This window comes from Catharus ustulatus, chromosome 5 (assembly GCF_009819885.2).
Source record: "Catharus ustulatus isolate bCatUst1 chromosome 5, bCatUst1.pri.v2, whole genome shotgun sequence".
In the NCBI taxonomy this organism is placed as follows: Eukaryota; Metazoa; Chordata; class Aves; order Passeriformes; family Turdidae; genus Catharus; species Catharus ustulatus.
The window spans coordinates 35,471,522-35,493,690 of NC_046225.1; the positions used below are offsets into that span (position 1 = coordinate 35,471,522).

At 35.7% G+C, this 22,169-nt stretch overlaps 1 protein-coding gene across 3 annotated transcripts in view; it reads right to left on the reverse strand.

The window, feature by feature from the left end:
- Nucleotides 1-22,169, reverse strand: part of SPOCK3 (SPARC (osteonectin), cwcv and kazal like domains proteoglycan 3) — a 188,933-nt gene that overhangs the window by 98,104 nt on the left and 68,660 nt on the right. For 2 of the 3 annotated variants that reach the window (XM_033059612.1, XM_033059614.2), the window contains exons 3-5: nucleotides 14,592-14,600; nucleotides 14,455-14,500; nucleotides 2,022-2,136 (exon numbers count right to left, since the gene is read on the reverse strand). In XM_033059612.1, the coding sequence (XP_032915503.1) occupies nucleotides 2,022-2,136; nucleotides 14,455-14,500; nucleotides 14,592-14,600 (170 nt within the window). The remainder of the gene's footprint in view (nucleotides 1-2,021; nucleotides 2,137-14,454; nucleotides 14,501-14,591; nucleotides 14,601-22,169) is intronic. The other variant, XM_033059613.1, reaches the window with a different exon arrangement.

Genomic DNA, 22,169 nt, shown 5'->3' on the forward strand with positions numbered 1-22,169 from the left:
AATCCTGTTTCTAGTAATAGAGAATTCAACTATGAATCAGAACATTTCAACTTGATGACACTACAGAAAAATCTATTCAGCTGTAACTGTATTTCATGCCTCTTTACCAGAGGGTAGCCTAAAGGTGCACATAAACTTTTTATTTATCTTGGAAGTGTGCATTCTCCTCTCCCCTGACAGTCTCCTGAAGATTATCTTTGCCATTGTATCAATTCACATACTTTAAACTACTTTTCCTGTGCAAGAGTCTTGAAAAAAAAATCTCTTGAATGTCTGTGGATTTATACAGCAGTAATGTCCAAATTAAAATATATGGGCAAGTTATTTATAAAGAGTTCCTAGATACATCTGAAGGAATAACATGTTGGGCAAAGAAAATCAGTAGTGGTAAAGAGACCCAGTAGACATGACTGCTTGTGTTTATGATATTTATATTTTAATCCCACCATGTCACAAAAAGGTCAGAAACTGAATGAAGAACCTTTTTAGACAGAAAGGACAAAGCAAATGATTTCTCCTTGTATGTGGTAATTTGGGGGAATAGGGAGATCTAAGCTTGGGAAAACCCTGCCTGGACTCAGCATAGGTAGGTAGAAAATTGCTTCATCTACCTTACAAGACTAGGTTTACAACCACCAAGTTTCTGCCATTCCAAAGTTTCCCATTATTGACTGCATTATATTCAGGCAAGTTTTGTCTTTTAAAGTACTACCTTTCTAAAAAGTACTAAGAATTGTGAGAGGAATAATACAGGGATGAAGGCTGATGTCAAAAACTTCCTTAATTCAACAAGAAGTACACATGTTCATCTAATCTAAAAGAGTTTTCTGTTGTCACCTACTGCATGTATACTTAATTATAACTGTCATTATTTTCATTCTTTTCCATGACATGTAATACCTCAGGATTTTGAATTATGTTGTGTCTTCACAATTAACACTCATATATTCCTGACACTTCAGTTGAAAGCAGGCTACCTTTGTCTGATAATAATTCTTGCACCATATATAGTACCTTATCAAACTAAAATGTCTAGCTCTGCATTGAAATTGTTTAATATAAATGGTGTAACTCCACAAATACTGGGGTTTTTTTTGTTAAGTACAACTACAGATCGAGAACAGTTTAAACTTTTCCTTTCATTATGTACTATCTTGCTTGTTTGAAAAGCTCCAGATGAATGTATTTAACATAACTAGATACTCAGAGGAACATTCCTTGTATCATTCATTAAACTGTACTTGAAATGATCCTCTTCCAACACACAAGGAAGTCTTATTTTCCTCAGCTTTTTTCAGCCCCTACTGAGTAAAGCACTTAACAGACACTTATTTAAATCAATTTATTGAAATTTAGCTATTCTACTGTGTCCTGTTTCCCACAATGAAGTGTGGTAAAAAAGAACAATCTCAAGTCGAAAATGCAATTTGACACCATCTCCTTAACACACAACAGTCATGTTTCAACTAAGTGTATGGTTCAGGTCCTTCATATTTCTGCCTCAGATAAAGCCACAAAAATACATGAATTTGTTATATATTTTCTCCTTACATTTAACCATTCCAGCATGCAAAGAAAATCAGAATGCACAGGAGAAAAAGAAGAGGGGGAAAAAAACCCCACTAATCTCAAACAACTTACCATATCAAGCTGTTACCTACACTTCATCAGGCAGTTTTGAGTTCTCCAGCTTCATATAAGAAGTGATGATGTCAAAGCAATGTATAGCAGTAGGATACTATCACAATAATTATATTCATTTGGTACTGGCACAGGGGGTATGTCCCGAAATGTATTTGTACCAGAAGCTTGCAATATTTAAATATGTATACCTTCTAGCTCAAAAAAATAAAATAGTAAACATTATAACCAAATTATGTATACATAATGACTTCTAAAATCCACCTCTACCCTGCTAATATGTTGTTAAGTAATTAAATTAAGTATAATGGATTTATGGTTTACAAGTCAGTCATGAACACTACAAAAATGTCTGTAGGATTAATTTTTGAAGTATTTACCTGTGCGTAAGTCTTCGATGACTAATGCAAACTGCAGTTTGTTGATCCTGTGCAACACAGACTTTATGGCGACTACATTTCATCTTCAAACATGGATCTTTAGCTGGATCTAAAGCTGAAAATAGTTTTAGAAAGTTGTTAACAGTTATCTAGAATGCAAAATTAAGGTAACACCACACATAAAACCCACCCAGTATGTGGAGGGGGTTGGCTGCTGCTTGTACAGTGCTGGACTGAAAGGAACCAGAAAAAATAGAGCTGCTGTATTACTTAGGTAAGAAAGTAGTCCCTGCTATACTCCTTCAACAATTGCCACTCTCTGACTGCAATCCCCAAATAATGGTATTTCCACCTTGAAAGCAGCTTCCCTTAAGTGCTTACTCAAACTGGGTTCTTCCTACTCAACATTAAGTGGTGAACAATGACCCTGAATTTACTGTGAAATTATTACTCAGATGAGATTTCAGTAGAAGAAAAAGGAAACTAAAATATTCAGGGGAGTGATTTGTGTGACTCCATCTTTAAACACACATTCTAGCTCCTTGTCCTCCACCTCTTCTTTGTGCTTCCTTTTTTGCTTTGTTTTTTTTTAAGTGGTCCTTTAGTCATTATCCATACTCATTTTTGAAGTACAATTCCAACTACAGCGATTTCTGGTTGTAATATTGGAAGACCCAAATAAATGCTGTTTGTTGCTTCCTACTAAATTTGCATTTTTCTGGAGTAGCCATGCCTACATGGCTATAAAATAGTAAAGCATCTGCAAATTTAAGCTCTCACAACACACAATCAAATTCTCCCTTCTCTGATCTCCATGGTGTCCTTTCAAGTAATCTAAGTAGTCCAAAATGGGGTTTTTACCCCTATTGGTACTTGTTTTTAAATCAAGAAAGCTATGAACAACTGAAATTCCGTTTTCCTGTGTTCCTCTTCATATTAGCATATTACTGGCCAGTATTCAGTTATATTTCAGAAATGCTCTTTCCCCATTTCTTGCATCTGCTTATATATATCACAGATTCACAGAATATTCTGATTTGCAAGGGACCATAAGCACCATCAAGTCCAATTTTCAGCCCTGCAAAGGACATTCCTAACAATCACACCATGGCCCTGAGAGCACATATTTGCATACATATTTTCTGAAAGAAACTTTGTTTCTTCTGTTCTTCACAATCGAAAGTAATCTTTTAACCACATCTCTATGTGATCTGACAGAGTGTATTAACCAAGCCAGTTAACCATGCATGTACCCAGAAAACAAGAACCGAGTTGATCATTAGTTGCAGTTTTGACGCATGATGTTGTAGTGCTAGGTGTGATTAAATATAGTCTGAGCAGTGACTTTTTCAGGTTTTTTTAGTAATACATTCAGTTGTGAAAAACAAATACATCACATTATCAAAGCAGAAAAGTGATGGAATCATTAGTATAATAATTCAATGCAGACAAAAAATAAGTATTTTGTTAATTGCAGCAAAAGACATATGAAAAGATGTATACGTCTTCCACACATTTTTATTTCTATAGCAAACTATCCATAAAAACACTACAAGTAATCCAGAATAAATCAGATTAGAACAATTCTATATGAATGGGAAGAAACTGCAGGGGAAAAAAAAGGGGAAAAAAAATTGAACTAGGGATAGAGAGTCTGAGTCAAAATTAAGGAGAGCATAACCTTCTCCAATTTACAGTAATTTCACTATTATAAGCCGCACCATTTTGACTAAAATGTTGGTCCAAACCCAAAGTGGGGCTTATAATCAGGTGCGGCTTATAATAGTGAAATTACTGTAGTACTTTAGATGTTAGATTCCATTTAAAATACTTTCTCTGCTTTAAGTTAGCCAGAATGTAATGCCGGCGACTAGTAATCATTTAAGGTGCTGGTCTAAGTACCACTTCCCAGAATGTTCCCTGAGGGAGACACTAAAGTAGCAATACTAGAATATGGTCTGTCTTCAGGCAACTCTTCTGTAGAATAGAATAGGTTAATGAAATTAAAAAAACATGAGTAACAGAAACCTGGAATCATGTAAGGAGGCTGAGTTTAATACCAAGAAGAAAACAGGTTTCAGGAAAAAGGATGAACAGGGGAGATCATGTAACCATTTCCAATGAAATGGTTACTTAATTTCTAAAGTTCATGGGACTCTGAAGGTATGTTTTGGCAATTCCATCAAATTTAACTAGACATAAAACACAGTTTTGGCAATATGTTACATTTTGGCAAAACATTACAGACAGAACCCAAATTTACAATCAAGAGCTGGTAATTTCCCACTTTGTCTTTATGACAATATGAAGATGGGTATGAAATGGGAACCAGGTCTTCCAGTATACAAATATAAGTAATATAAGCCTTTACTACTTGCTGACTCAATGGTTATTATGCCCCGTACGTAACCTTTGATCCCCTCAGGTGAGGTACACACTAACTAAGCAATGGGTGCCAAAATCACAAGACCATTCTTATATTCAAAAGCACATTCAGCACTCACGGTCTTGCCACTGACACTAACACACATTATCACTCCATGACCTGCTGAACTTGTTCTCTGTCAGTTATGAGCTTTCTGTAGAAGTGTTTTTTCCTTGCCTTGTGGATGACAAGACCTCCCTTTTCCCAGTACTTTTTAATGAAACTTTCTTAGTTACCAAACTAAGTTTTACTGATCCAGAAGTCAGAGGAGAATGTATATCCTTGGAAACATTTTAATTAAACAGCAAGGAAGAGATCAGATAAATAATTGACTAAAAAATGCAGATTTTTGGAATGCGAAAAAGTGAACTAACTGAAGGGTAAATATCTGCCTGGACTAACAACATGCCAGGGGATAAAACAAGAAAGAATACAGTAAGAAATGTTGGTAGAAATCATGAAAACCATGTCATCTTTTTTCTTTGAATACCACATGCTCTAGTCAATCCTACACTATAAAGTACATAGCACCCACATCAGATTGCATTAGTGATATTGCCAGTTTTAAAAGGACTAAAAAAAATTTATATTTACAAAAGCATGGAAATGGCTTGACATTCTTGTGAGCCTCTTTTATTTTATACTTGGAACTCACACATGAGTAATTTTCATGAGAAATAAAGGCTGAACCACAAGAAAAGCCGTTTTCAAAACCAGAGTCTGAAGTTCTTCATGCTGGGGAAGAACTGTACTCTCTTTACAATGCAGGGACACCTCTGACTATGTATCTGGTCTCTAAAAGGAGTCATCCTAAATATCTTAAAATGCTATGAAAATGCATAAATTTATTCCAGGACCAGTATCAGATTTTCGCTAAGCATGTAACTCATTTATATAAATAAATATACGGCACTAAGTCTTTACTTCTTCAGTCCATCTTCTAGCTACCCCTAACAAAACATTCCTGGCATTCCCCCGCCTCATTCAGAGTATGCAGACTTCCACAGATGACACTGCATGTTTCTTTCCACTTCTGCCAAAATAAGCATCTTTGAAAAAGTACGATAATCACACCCAAATCATCACAAGCATCAAAATTCCCCAGCGGGACTGATGTATTCCTCACAGCTATTGTCTTCAACATGAAACAGGTATCAATCCAAGTTTGTATCCAATTAACATTTACTAAAATATCATAGTTATGAAAATTATAGGTTTTTGCCCCCCATAATTGAAGTGAAAACATCAGTTGTACAGCACAATTACACTGCTATTGAAAACACATAAAGGTTTGCACTACGGAGAGGAGACGAGACGTAAGAAATGTATTTATGCAAGCCCTGTCAGAAATCATCTCTTTACTACTCTACTCTATCAGCTGACTTCCTACAATGTGATATATAACCAGCATATAAAGACTCAGGTCTGATCTTAGCTTTAACAACTTGATAATGTTCAGTTATACACAGCTTCTAATATCCAGAAAAGTGTACTTGCTTTAGGTTATTTGCATGCCTGCTTTACATTTGTCTGTGTATCTGGCTACAATACCAATGAAATGTCACATTAACTAAATTTCAACAAACAGAAAAATATAACTGTTACAAAAAGCATATCAAAATTATAAAATGTTTTTTAACACCTACTATTTCTCTAAGAACTTACATTGTAAATGGCAAGTAAGTTGCTCTGCCAAAAAATTATGGAGCACAATTAGCAACTTCTGCTGACTTTTATAGATTAGTATGGATCTGTTCTACTCACATAATAAGGAAGCAATTAATATTCAAAAACTTGATTCAACAATTACAAAAGGATCTATTTATTTATAACTCAAATTTGGTAAAGTAATTAAGAAAAGCTTCTCATCATCCCTTCTGTAAGCTAATTTACAGCTAGTAATCCTGAAAACTGACATTAGTCAGAACATCATTTTTATAGCGAATATAACATGAAATAAAGACCAGCAAGCCATAACATAGGAATATTTTTAATGCTAGCGCTGCGGCAGAAATCGGAGTAAATTATCATTGTTCCACAATGTTTCTAACATGTTCCTTACTTTCCACTCCAAGTAAAATTACAGGTGAAAAAGGTTAAGGACAAAGTTTTCAGAGTTAAAGTTTATCTTCTTACTCCACTGTTCTGATTCATTTGTGATGGACAAAATAAGAAGCAACTTCTGTTTCCATTTACCAAAATTTCAGCTATGCTTTGTGCATCCTATGAGTCATTTAATTCCACTACTTCAAAAGGCAAGTAAACTTTGCCTAAAAAGTTTTCAGATTTGACAATGCAGGGAAAAAAACCTAAATCATCTGAAAGTTTTAACTAAAATGACAATAATCAGGTCAAATGCCTAGGTTATAACCCAAGGCAGACAGAGTCACAGAAGGGAATGACTCATACTGCCTCTTTTGATATTTCACACAATTCCTGAAGGTACCTAAAGACCATGAGTATCTTTACTTCTCTATTACGAAAGATGACAATTTCTCACCTGCTACAGCAGGATTTCTCACTGACAAGTGTTGTAGGTCTAGATAATTGCAGAATCCCAGCACCATTGTTTCCAGTAACAGTGGGTAGGACAGTAAGGTAGAGTACATAAACACTCAGTTGATATTGTCAGCTAACACGGAGCCCAGATAAATGTTTAATTAAAATTAATAGTGGAAATGGTTGTCTTTTGCCTAAATTGTACAGTGATCAGCATTTAAAATTTGCATGCACACACATAGACCCTCCTCAATCACAGATGGTTCGAATTCACACTGCTGCGGATTTATAACAAGAAAAGCTGATGCATCTTACTATGCAATATATCTACTGAGAATAAACACCTTTTAATTTCAACATGAAAATGAATCACTGTACAGCTAGAAATCTGAAAACAATAAATAAAAATGAGAGAATAAACAAGAAATAGCCCACGTCAGTGACTTGATGAGAATGTTCTGAAAAAGAAGAATCTCAAATTTTTCTTTCTTTTCCCAGGGACCGTATTTGCATATAAAATTCACCATATCGCATAAAAAGCAGAATGAGTAACAACAGCTGGATGTTCACAAGAGGAATCTTCCTGAACACTAGTTCCATCTGGACACATGAATCTACAACTTCAGTGAGAAGGCCAGAAGGAGATTTTTCTGTAAGTGGTCAAAGAAGTAATTAAAAGAGTCAAATCCTTGAATATCATTGGTTGTCTAGTCTGGTTTCTAACTTGTAAGCGTTTCAATTATTAAGATGGCTATGTGTGTGGAGGTAGCTTCTACCCAAGAAATTCTTCTCTCATCAGTGCTTAGAACTCTTCATACTGATGACTCAAGGACAATTGAGTAAAGCCTCTTTATTAGGCTTCTGTAAAAAAGCACCACTGTTCCTAATGTTCTATATTACAAAGCTGTCAGCACTGAGTTTCTAACTGCCCTGCAATGGTTGTAGTTATGCTACACAAAAGTTGTGATAAAGAAACATCTAATACCAATTTATAACCATCTGATACCGGTTACAACCATTTGCATACTTCCATTTTGCTCACGGCCGTAAATAAAGTTTTTTCTAAAAAGGACTTGAAAATGCCATTATACTGATTCATAACATAGTACCTGGTATTCTAGGTACTAATAAGTTAAAATAAGTGCTAAAAAAATAAAGTTGAATCTGTCAGTTTTATCTCTGGAACAAACCCACTAAAGCTTGATCTCTTTTTCAAAATTTCAAATATTTCACTCATTGTTTCGCCACTCCCTTTAAAACAATCATCTTCACTGAGCCACACTTTTTAAGCCATTTGTGCAGTGACTAAATTATAAGAAATTCTCCCCCTCACAAATACCTATGATCTCTGCTTCAAAAACATTCCTGTTATTCTGGGTTTTGTCTTTTGGATATTTCTTGAAAGTTTACAAGAGAATAGGTTCCACACAGTTCAAAAACAGACGTCAATGAGAAATTCCACATAGACAGAGTCAAATGCCTCCCTTATCATTATCTGTGACAATTCAGAAATGATTCTGTTTATTTAAATTGCTGAAAAACAGTTATTTTTGGCTCAGACTGATGGAAGTGACAACAAAAGTAAGACAAATATATTGACTTTCTTATATATAGAAAGAACCCTCAAATATTCAGCAAAGACATCCAAAAACACTAAGACAAGGAGAAATTCAAGTGCACACTTTCCTGGCATACTTTTTTAGGTTTTCAACAGCTTTAGTAAAGCACTTTTTAGAAAAAATTTATATCAAAATGTTCACTTTCTTGATTTGGCAGAAAATAAGTAACTCCTTAAGACTACCTGAACATTCACAATAGTGATATATCACTAGCCAACAGTTAAGTATTATATATATTATCCTTTCCTAAATACACTAAATCATAATTTAGAGAAACGCTGGCTCTGCTAGAAGTGACTTCTAGGTTCTTCAAACTGGGCAACGAGTGCAAAAGAAAAATTTGCTGTAAGACCCGTAAGACCAGAACTGCATCTCCCTGAAAATTCTCCCACCTATTGTCTCACTTGCCAAGATGATTATTCTTGCAAAACAACATGCTATGTAAGATACAGTACTGGTGAAACCGTGCCTCGAATCCTGTGTTTAGTTTCGGGCCCCTGTCTACATTGAGGTGCTAAAGCATGTCCACAGAAGGGCAACAGAACTGGGGACGGGTGTGGATCATAGATCTGATGAGGAACATCTAAGGGAGCTGGGGTTTTTTAGCCTGGAGAAAAGGAAGCTCAGGGGAGACCTTATCACCCTTTATAACTCCCTGACAAGAGACTGCATTAAAGTGGGAGTTGGTCTTTTCTCCCAGCTAACAAGCAATAGGACAAAAAGGAAATGACCTCAAATTCCACCAGGGAAGTTTAGATTGGATACTAGGACTTTTTTTTTCCCCTGAAAGGGTTGTCAAGCATTGGAAGAGGCTGCTAAGGGAAGCGGGTGAGCCACTGTCCCTGCAGGTAAAAGATGTGTAGATGTGGCACTCAGCAACATGGTTTGGAAATGACAGTTAAAGGTTGAACTCGATGATCTTAGAGGTTTTTATCTCTTGGAAAACTCTAATTTCTGCATTACATTATGTATTCTTAACTTACATAGGAAATTTTAATCATAATTTCATTTTACTGTAATCAACTTCAGCATTTAAAGGTTTTAAACCAACTAAACCAATCCAGTAGACTATGCATATGAAGCGTCTAATACATCAGAAACATATACACATCTGCATTTTGAGGAAGCCTGGAATAACAAAAATGACCAGGAAATGTACTTGTGATAGCCTCCACATAAAATACATTCTGTAAAGAATACATCTTTACATTCTTTATTTTTGTCATTTTAAAAATTAACAGGTTTTTAAATACAAGAAGTTAAATAGGTCAAAAAGGCAACTTGTAATATTTCAGGTTTCATTCTTCTGTTCTAGTAAAATTATGTACAGTTCTGCTTTCTTCTTTACAGGTGTTATGGTTTGAAAAATACGTGCTTTTAAAGGAAGATAGGCACTTTTTTTGAAATGGAAGATGTAAACCCCCTCTCTCCAAATTATTATAATTATGAAATTAAGAACATCTCAGAAAGACATGAATAGGAATAATAGTTCTTTACTAGAAAAATTAAAAATACAATAATACAATAAACAAAACACTGACAGAGTCAGAATACAACCCGACACCATCTTGGTCAGGGTTTTGGTAGTAGTCCGATTCCATGGTGGCTGCAGTCCTCATGGAGTGACAGATGTGGTTCTGTTGAAGCGATGGTTCTGGAGAAGGGTGTAGTTTTCTTCTGAAGGTTCAGTTGGTGGTGAAGATGGGCCTAGTTTTCTTCTGGGAATTTAGTAGAAAAAGGTTGTCCCATTAACAGAAGATATCTTTCTGGATAAAAGATGGGTTGTAGAAGAGATAAAGAAAACTGCTCCACCTGGTTTTAACAGCTGGTCCATCAACAGAGGATATCCCCTCGGAGTAATGAGGGATGAGTTATGAAAGAGATAAGGAACACTGCTCCACTTGGTTTTAACAGATGGTGATAGAATACAGACCTCTGATTACATCTTGTATTGCAACCTAAGACAATACTCTTGCTTATTGTTTGGTTCTTTTAAAGGAATTTATTGAACTATTTCTTTTTCCCTCACCATTAAACTCTAATGTTATTTCCAATTTCATATCCTTAACACATACCTTTATTAGCTGCTTTACATGCCTTCATATTGCATTTCTGTGGCAAACATAAGCAAATTAGGCCCTTAAGTGAGCCTGTGAAAAAGAAGCAGTCCTAGTACACACCAAAATATTTTCAGGTACACAATGTTCATGGACTTGACCATTACCTGGGACATGCCAGCACAGTAGAGAGCTGTACTTCTAAAGTGAGAGGTTTGCAGGACTAAATTTTAGCAGGTTAGTAACTGCAAAGAAACAGTTCCACATACCCTTTGCTTAGCATACTGCCAGATCAAGAAGCTCTGGTGCTGTTGCTCTGGCCAGTCACCATCATCCTGCGACGCATTTCCACTTTTCTGACATAATTATTTGGGGGTCTGAACAGCCACCTGAATCCAGGATTTGGCCAAGTTAAAAAACAAGCAAAACCCCACTTCTTACTTTATCTTACAATAATCGTCAATATGGTGACTCTAGACCTAACATCAGGGCATCAAACAAAGATGTCAGGACAGCAGGCTAGACTGCTACTGAAGGCAAGCAAAATCTCTTATTATGGGCTCAATATAGCCGTCAACAAAAATCCTTTCTACAGCCTCTTTTAAAAATAGATATAAAATTTAGAATCCATTTGACAATCCCACAGAAATAAATACTGAAACAATTTGCAAGCTGTAACCACAGAAGCAGATGTGTATTATCCAGTGAACCTTAGTTAGGAACCAAGTCTGTGAATTGTACAGGACAAGGTACTTTTGTGATGTTACCACAACAGATAAACCTATAAAAGAGCAATAATAAAAGAATCATTTAAACACAGCATCAGATAATTAAGAAAAAGCACCATGAAAGCATTCCTTAGAAATGTACAAGAGAAATTATAGGCAAGGTCTAGCTGAAAAGCAGTGGTAATCTCTTTAACACAGGATTTAATGTACTTCATTAGCGAGCAAGATTCCTAAGCATACCTAAATACCTGAAACTGGAAACTGTTGACCAGATTAAATATAGTTTAGTCTTAATAGTAAATAAGCATGAAATATTTTAAAAAGCTTTTTAGTTCTGCTCTTTTTGAAATTCATAGTGTCCTCCTACAAAGACACTATTATTTCTTTATCTGAGACATTTTAAAGTGCTATGTGATACATCTTAACTACAAAGAACTGCAAACTTATATTGAAAGTGATGGACATATATTTCTAGTTTAAAAACATTAGCAGTTCTACTATAAAAACTAGATCATGAGAGCACATACCAAATGCAGAAAAGTTAATTTTAACATTACTGTTTTCAGTCTTCAACTAATGGATCTTCATTAAACTCCCTTATGACTTCCCAGGGCTTGCAAATGAGTAATAAAATTTTATTGAATATGACTCTAAATTATTTCAGTTCACAGTACAGAAATGTATTTACAAATTATAGATATGTGTTTGCATATATTTAGATATCCTTAGTTACCCAAATTATTACAGAACTAGGTAAATGAAATACAGAGAGTTAAAAGGCAAACATTAAACTCATATAAGTGAAATAGTTTCAAAATCTGTTTTTTTTGTACAACAGTATCTACAAAATTCCTGCTGTAAACAGACATCTAATATAACCTGATACTACAAAAGCCAAAAATAATTCAGTGGAATGGTCTACAAGAAATGTTATAAATGCATCTACAAACCAACTATACCTTCAGGGTGTTCAACCTCCACAGAAATGTCATGCTGCATTTTTTCAATTACATGAATATACTCCACTTTTCCTCCAAGGTATTTCTATTGAGCAAAGGAAAACATTCTTTCCACTTCACAAAATTACACCAGTGTCTTCGAGTATGCAATTTCATTCAATACTTACACCCTCCAAGCTCTGCTACCATCTATAGTCTAAAAAATAAAATGTACCAGAAGTATTCTGTATATTTGCATCTGATGTAAAAGTGGTGTATGAAGAAAATGTGTCAGAAAATATTGTGTGCATAGGGGGAGGTAAATTTGAGTAAGTATTGATAAAATATTGATAAAGCTACTAAAGTAGTCAACTTTGAATAGTCCTAGACACAAAACATTCTACTTATTTCTAAAACCACTGAAAGACCAAAACCTGCCCTTTAGCAGTAATGAAATATGGCAACAGAACACTCAGATTTATTCCAACAGTAATATCTGCCCCACATAATTAAATATTTAAATTTTTTTTTTGTCTTATAAGGATATAAGCAAACAAGAGTTCAATGGGAACAAGTTCCTCTTTTTAAAACAAATGTCAGATGTTGCTTTAAGAAATGGTTTTACTAGATTGCAGTGTAACTCACAGTATTTTTTCCATCTTTTCAAATAGATTTTGCAGCCCAGGAATAAATACCATTATACATTTTCACAGTAAGGGCTACCCTCCTAGTATGCTTGGACACATATATTTCCATATAGAAACTTTGGTTAATACAAATAGAATTACGCAGATATGTCTACATGAGCAATTTGGACATACTTTGACACATTAACACAAAAAGGCCTTTCAAAATGTGCTGAAGTATGGAAGCATGAATTAAAACACTACTGCTAGAATCATGAAATAGTTAAGGTTGGAAAGGATCTTAAGTATCATCTAGTTACAATGTCCCTGTTCACTGCTGGCAGTGAACCTTCCACTTCACCATGTTACTCAGAGCCCCATGCAGCCTAGTCTTCAACACCTCCAGGAAAGGAAAATTCACAGTCTCTCTGGGCAACTTGTTCCAGTGCCTCACCCCACCTTATAGTAAGGAATTTCTTCCTAATATCAAGTTTAAAGCTAGCTTCCTCCAGCTTAAGGCCTCTTTTCCTATCCTACGTCCTTGTAAAAAGTCCCTTCTCACCAGCTTTCATGCAGGTGCCTTCAGGGACTGGAGGGCTTAAATTTAAGACATTCTTTGCTTTTATAATATGCACAACTACCAATTCCGTGAACCACAGATTTTTCTAATATTAACACAAAAGAATATCCCTCACAAGTCAATATCCATTATGGAGAAAGTTCTTGAAATTGAATAAACACTATCTTCGTAAAATATTTTTATCTTGGCCGCTTGTTTACAAGCCCCTGCACCATTTTTTCGTTGCATTTATGCTACTGATACTATTAGAAAAGAAAAAGTCCCTGAAGCATTTCTCAGAGCAATTTAAAAAAGTATCAAGATTCTCAGCAGGTTTAAAATGGCAGCAACACACTTTGAAACAACATACATAAGGGGGATTATATTGTCAGTAAATTCTATGTTTCAAGCCTGGGGAGAGAATGTGTAATGGGAATATTTGCTGCATTTGCTCATAGTATTCTTAGCCTAAAACTGTTGTACTGCAGCATTCCCAAAGCTCCAGCTGCATTTTGCCTCAAGACAGATCACTTGAACATGACAGACTCCCAAAACTGGTTTCCTAGATTATTTTTTATCCGATACATATAGAGACATTCAAAATCTTAAGAATGCTTTTTCTTGACCGCAAAAGACAAGTATTGGACTGCATACCTGTTTTTCATCTAATGTCATACTGGAGAGACATGAGGTCCTAACTTAAACACACAAATAAAACAAAATCTTTGAAACCTCATGTTTTTCCAAGGGAAACATTAAGCTACTTTGGAGGCTTCTAATGCTTCCATCTCTTTGCATAATCAATAAATGTTTGAAAATATCACAGACATAAAACTATGATTTCTGGTCCTCTTTAAATTAATTCTTTGAAGACAGAGAAAATTACACAAATTAACAAAATTCTGTTGGTATTCTAGAACAGGAGTACAAATGTAATTACTTAAATTTTATTCCACACAAGTACCTAGGAGCAGAATCTTACCTTGATCAAACGGTTTACCCGGACTCCACGTACGAAAATAATCATCCTAGAGGGGGAGAAACAATCTAAATTTAGTAAAACATAAGGAATCCATTAAAAGGACACAGTATCATAAAAGACAGAAGAAGCATACCAACCTCTACTTCCTAGAAAAGGTAAGCAGCAAAATAAAAAAAGGAGAGAAAAATATTACAGTTATCATAATGGGACAAATTACTTATAAAGAATAAAACAGTGCAATTCAGAGGTCATTTGCATCACTCATAAAGTAAAAATACCATTCAAAAATATTACTCACTAGCATTTAAAATAGAAAATGTCTTACAGTACTCACATAGGTAATGTTTCCAACATTGTTTTTTAAATATTATGATAGTTTTTCTGCCCTTTAACTTCAAAGATATTGAAAAACTTAATTATATTTTCAATGCATGATTTCTCAAAAAATGAGAAATTTGATAACAAATTACAAATTCATAGGCAAGACCTGCACATCTCAGATAACAGGTGTCACGAAAAAATGGCTGGAATTATTTTTTATTATGTCTTAATCCAACTATTCTCTAGAACAAAATATTTAAAACACTACCAAACATTTTAAAGTCTGCATAAATTAAACTTAACAAAACACAGTGGGTGTGTGTCAAAACCAGCAGTTCCATCCCACTTGCTAAAGGATCACTGTAAAAAACAATCCATTTATACAAATTTTAACTACTAAGAATATGTAAATCTCACACAGTTGTCAAAGCCACACAGTCAGAAGTTAAAAAAAATCAAACATCAAATACCCCTTTGCAACCAGAGAACACTCTTTGAGTATTTATCCCAAAAGAGAAGGAAAAAAAAGGGGTTGCAGCCTAAACTGTATTTGACTGCTCATATCCTATTAGTAAAAATGCCGTTACAAAAACTTGTGCTTTGAAAGAGAGAAAAAGAAATGAGCAGAATCTGGAAGTGTAAAATAGAGCTGTATTTCTGTACCAATACTTACCCATTCCTTTACTCTGGTGCTGCGCAGATCAACAATCTACAAATCAGTATATGTGATTCGCCTTTTTAATTACCATATTTTTAAGGTAATAAAATACACACAGGTGTGTAATTTTTTTTAATCACACAAGAAGTAAGCAGAAAGTACAATTATGATAATATTTTTCAAATATTCACCATGATGTTATTCCTACAGTGGTGTTCTGAACAGGTTTGAACCAGTTGTAAGGCAATGCTGCTCCAGGAGTCACACCACAGTGGCAAAACTCATAATTCTTGAAAAAAAAAATCAAAGTGGAAGATTCTCTTTCTATGTCTACTAAACCAACAATGTTCATCCACAATAAGCCCATGCAGAAAATTGGACTGTTATAATCAAAATTGTCACAAATTAGACTATCTAGAACATAAAGCTATTCAAATAAAAGTCATCCTGAATGTGACAAATATGCCCTTTAAGGCAAAGCATCCTGCATTTTGCTTAAGGAAGAATGTACAAGTGGGGCTTGTATAAATTACATGTTCTCAAGTTGGCCTCAAACCATCCAGAAGATAAATCAATTCTTGTTCATCTCTATACTGCAGACAACTTCACAGATCCCAAATATAATATTCCTCAGGCATTGCTACAAGTCTTGCTGGCTTACTTCTGTCTACAAAGCAACTCTGTACTTTTCTTGTTACCCTTCTGTATCTCTTCCAAGTCTGTTTTCTTGACAACTAGAATTGTGCTGAGCATTCAAGACGAAGCAGCAGTATGGATCTATACACAACACTACTTTGTTCTGTATTCTTCTCCCCAACATCCCTACCCCTCTATTGTCCTTGTAGGTTGTGTCTGCGGTTTTGTTCTTTTTAATTGTATGGTTTGAATGGTTTGCATGGAGTTTTCTATCTTAAATCCAAAATATGAACACCCATAAACCATATATACCTATGCTGATTTTCCTTAAGAATTAACTTTTCCAGTCAGCTGCAACTTAACTAAAATCCACTATTGGATATGTTGAACAAAATCCCTAAGTGCCTCTACAAACAATTAAAATTGTTAATCAATTGTCAGATTAAGTAAAGAAATTGTTTCAAAAAATTACAGCTTCACAATTTCACAATTATTCCTGAAGCGCTTTAACCTTCTGCATAAGAACCTGGCTTCCTCTTACATTCAGACCTTTCATGATCTTCAGTCAGTAAGTCTGATGATAATAATGTTCAATGTCTCTGCAGAATGTAATCAAGATCATTATATAACGTCAAAGCCTTATTTTCATAATTTTAATATAAAAACAGATTAAAGGAATACACAGTTTACTGCGAATGCTGCGTAGCATCACACCATCTCTAGGTGAAGTATCCTTTAACAATCTATAAATGCAAAAGTCAATGTCTCAGGATCTCAGGACAAAGTCTAAGTCTTCAGAATTTCTTTAGGGGTTTCCTTGCCTTTGTCCTGAGCATGCTGAAGGACAAGTTGTAAAAGTATGAAGAATAAAGTCACAGATCTGTAACAGCAGTCATTCTACTTTTCCAACATTTTCCAGCTAAAAGTATTCATACATTTTAAACAGAAAATTCATCCTTACTGCTCTACTTGAAACCATGTCAAATGTCAGGATTTCTTTCAAGTGTCTCTTTGAAAGACACAAAGCACTTCTAATAGCTAGGCATGATGGATTTCAATGAGCTTAATACCCATGTCTTAAAATTATGCATGTTTAAGCATTACACTCATTCAGGGTCAGAGTGATGAAGTGTTTCTAAGAACTTAAGCTCATGCTACAATTATAAATACACTTTGAGACTAATTTTTTTTTTCCTGAAAAGGTCTTACTATAAAAAAAAAATCTGTGTCATCTGGAAATCTGACAACCCTACAAAAAGAACCAGAACAGCAGCTAAATCAGAAAATATATTAAAAAATAGGGGGAAAAAATATGCCTTAAACATTTTATTGCGTTTTTTGGACTTCAATATTCTTCTATATGTACTCTTACATATTCTTAAAAATTAGTTATTACATAAGTTTTAAAAAATCATATTTAATTAAGCTAAAAGAAAAAAAAGCTTAATGAAAAAAAAATATTAATCAGTCAACAAAAAACCTATCCCATGCACAGCAATGTAGTTATGCAGCAGAGGTTTTCATCTTTCAATAGACACAGAATCTATGATCCTATTACTTTTCTCTTCAGCACATTAGTTACAATATTTAACTGATCTCTCCTCTACAACATTTTCTGTAGATACTGCCATAATTTGAAGAGAAACCTAAATTCCAGAGAACACAGTAATACACACTTGATGAGTGACTCAGAGAATAGCAAGTGTCCATGGATAAGGAAGTTTCCTCACATTTTCAAACCAAGGTTGACCTGAAAAACTGGATTAAAAAAACTCAGCCCTTGTTTTATATTCAATATTTTACCTCTAGTATGGCCTATACAATAAAAGCTAATATATTAAAATAAAAGCTGATTTGTAACAGAGAATTTACTAAAACTGAAGCAGTTTTCTGAACTTATAATTATCTTTATATTTTATTGAAATACAACTTCACTACTGCAGCACAGGGATATTGTTATGTGACTTGCAAACCACCAATTTTAGAAGAAGTCTAACAGGCAACTGCAAAATGTCAGGCTTTATTTGTAATAACCTTTCAAGAAACAATACTTCTAACAATTTCCAAAGCAGGAAATACAAGATTTCCTGAACATTGTTCTACAGCAAACTTAATTCTGCCTATATAAAATTCCACTCAGATTTTATACGACTTTCCATAATGCAAAAAATAAATCTGCATGTATTTATATACATACAAAACATCTCCCTACTCCTACAGAGGGGTCAGCTTATTTTTCACAAAGAAGAGTTACATACTTCAATATGGGGGACATGGAATTGCGTCTGACAATTTTAGAAGCAAAAGTTTTTCTGGCTGCACATGCTCCCTAAAAACTTAAAACCTACAGTATTAGATTCAGATTTTTTTCCTCACTGCCATTAGCTGTTTTCCTATTGAGTATTTCACTCTTTTTAATTTCAAGGAGTTCTTAATGGGCTTTCCATTCCAATTCTTCTATCTGCATCTCAAGTACACACATCTGCTTCTCATCTGACATGAAAGCTCTTTACCTCTTTTAGGTTAGGACTTTGCTATTTGGTTGCTATGCTGTTTTCAGACTCCAACAAGCCAATTCAGTTCAGCCAACTGTCCCACACCACAGCTCTCTCTCCCTTTGCCTCACTTCTGCAGCAAATGAGCTCACTAAGTATCTCCTCTTCACATCTTTGCACCAGTCCAATAGCAGAGGATTTCACTCATCTGCCCCACGCCAAACCTCCCCAGTGACTCAGTAACAGATACTTGTATCCTAAGTCTCACTGAAAGAGCAGAGGTAGGGTTGTCATCTGGTATCTCTGCAACCTCTTCCCAGTGCTGGAAAATGAAAGCACAAAACGTTGTGCAGAAATCTTTTTCCACTTGTATTTTGCTCCAGGACCTTCGGTCTAATGTCAGTGAGATTGTCATTATCCTACGAAGCATTAAATTGCTGGTCACATGGAGAACTGTTACAGGAATAAAAGGATGAGACAACAACAAAGCTGCCATCATATGGGAAATCCACCAGGCCTAAATTCAGTCGTTTCCTTAAATAAATGAGGGCCACAGACAGCATACACAGAGTAACTAGGAAACACGTCTAATGAGAGGACTACCCCAAAACATAAACCATAACTGAGGAACCGTAAGTTGCACCAGGAAAACACATAATGCTTATGTACTGGAAAATTCCTCACTCTGAAACCTGAGCCAGTCTGGAATTCTCATCCAGGATGCAGACAAGCTGTTCAGCAGCATATGGATACTCACTTGCCTATCAGATGCTGTTTTTCATCTCTGCTGACGTGCACAGGCACCCGATCTATCACAAGCCGTGTGAGCTCTCTGCTGTACAAATGTGGAGTGTGAGCTCAGCCCATTAAATGCAGGATCGTGCACACATGAGAATAAGGCAGATACCACACTAGCCAGAACCCTATTTACTATCACAGCACCTCATGTATCTCAGAACATCTGTGAAGGCAAGAAGTCAGGATGGACCACGGCCTCCTTAGCACATTTTTTATTGATTGTCCCAGATGCATTCAGGAGGCTGCTTGATCTGTCAGACCTTACATGATGTCATAAAGCTACAGGTCTACAGAAGAACTAAGGACAGAACTAGTCTCAGGAGGGCAGGGATTATCTAGGACATTTTTTGGCTTATTACTTTCCACTCAACGGGATCTCCCTTTTCTCATCAGTTGAAATACCTGCTATGCTTCCCATAAAGCCACATTTAAGAACTGTACAGAGCAGGAACCCTTCTGGAGGAAACCTGAACCAGATAAAAAAAATTAAAATCGCATTTATTACACATGTGAAATTAGAATACAAGTCCAGAAGATATTTATAGGCTAGCAAAATGGTGAGTTCTGCCAGCTTTGACTCCAGATTAAGTCTCCAGTTATATAAAACATAATTAGTTATATATTAGATAGTTATATATATTAGTTATATAAACTTAATTAGTTTAGCCAAAACCACCAAGAGTTCAGTGCACAAAGGACTCGGACACAGATAAAGGTAGTGGCCCTTCGCAACAATACTTCTGAGAATCAAGAAGTCAAGGTAATAATCAGTTTAGTAACTCAAAGAACCAAGATCAGAAAAACTCAAAAATAATGAACCACCCCCAGAGGTTAAAAAGCATTGCTCATCTGGCAGAGAAAGACCTAAACACCTGCAGGCAAGACAGAGCCTTGCTGCAGAAACTCCTTTCCTGCTTGTCTGGCACCCAGCCCCCACAAGCGGGGTGCAGGACTGACAGGTGAAAGGACATTTTTCCTGGTTTGCTGCTCAGTGCCAGCCTCCAGGGAGGCCGACATCAGCTTCCTCCAGGGCTCCGGCTCCTGGGCTGTGTGCTCCTGGGGCCTGTATTCATGGGGCTGGCAAAGCACAATTAGAATCAATAGCTGCTTCCAGAGACTCTGGCACTCAGCTCCCCATATTTAATGTTTGTCCTGCTCCCTTCCTTTGCCTCGTGTTTTTAGTACCATAGATGACACCGGGCTAGGAGCCACCGCTTTTCAGCCCTCTCTGCTGCACAGCTCCCATTCAGGTAAGATTTCTGCGGATGCTGTCTATTTGGTACTAGCAGCATTACTAACAGCAAGTTCGAATAGCACAGTACTCGAAATCATTTGCCAATAAATAACAAATGCTCATAAAGCATATATTCAGAAATACAGAGAAAATACTGAAAAACATTTTGAAAAGGAAGGAACTAATACCAAAGCATAAACACTATAGCCTTCCAAATCCCAGTAAAATTTAAAACATAAAATTTAAAACATAAAATTTAAAATATTAAATTTAATACATTGTTTCTTTAAAAGTGCATCTCATATTTCTCATAATGAATAAAAGAAGTAATGAACCACCTTTTCACTACAAATACAAAAAGTTCTGGTCATGCTCATCATATTATGCTTTTAAGATTCAACTTATGAAGGCCTTAAAATACATTTGCTAGACAACAGGAGAAAAAAAGTACATTATATATGTGAGGTAAAAGACCATCCATGGGGCTTTCATATGCCTCCTCAGGCATTTCACAGACCTGTTGCTGCTCCATTTCCTCAGGTGCAACTTCACTAATGCACCAGCCCAAGGCAACAAGGGCAAAAATTACTCCCTGATCTTCTGCATACAGCTCCACAGATAGCCAAGAGCAGAAAAACAGCAGATTGTAACGGGAGCTCAGATCACAGGTGGGGCTGAAGGGAATTTACCCTGGTATGTTGAAGGAGAAGGACAGTATGATTGTGACACTATGGGTTGGATTGATAAAAAAATGGTGAACTGTGTAAAGGAGATCTCTGGAAACTGGAATAAACAGCTAACTTCTTAAAAAATAAAAGCTGAGAAAGAAATACTCAGTGCAGAGCCCCACCAAGGGTGCTTGACCAGCCAGAGAGCTTTGTACAATGAAGTAACAGTTTTGTGAACAAGGAGACAATGGGGGCTGTGGTGCACCTTCTGCATCAAATGCTGCACTACTCCACAAGCAATAGGAGCTCATGCAATTCATCTTTTCAAACTGTTCTCTCTCACTCCCTCCACCCACCTTTTTTTGTATAATGCAGCAATAGAAACTTACATTATATTCAGCCCTGTAAGATGTGAAGGACACACGGAGGGCACAAGGACAGTAACACTCTAGGTTTTAAAGGTCTACTAAATGTCAAAGAAAGGATTTTAAAAGGCCTATCCTCTTATGCAGTTTTTGGAAAACATTTTTTCAATCACAGCAAGAGGGGAAAAAAGTGCTACTCATTAATTTTCATTCAGGAAGGGGAAAATTTATGTCTTTTCAGCAAGCATGTCAGGGATAAAAACCTGGATTCACTCACAAAACAGATACTATACTTTTGCTGACATTGTTTTTGTTTACTTGTTTCATTTTTCAGCCTGGAGAAAATTAATTACAAATATAATCATGAGAACTACCATATCACGCCAGTTGCATGGAAAGAATGTTGGTATGTTTCTCCCATCAGAGGAGAAAAAAAAATATCTCATGCTAAGGCTCAGAACAATGTTCTAGTCTACCTTTCACTGCCATGGAGACAAAGAACACCCTAGTGAGAAAAGTCCAAAATGGGAGAAATTAAGG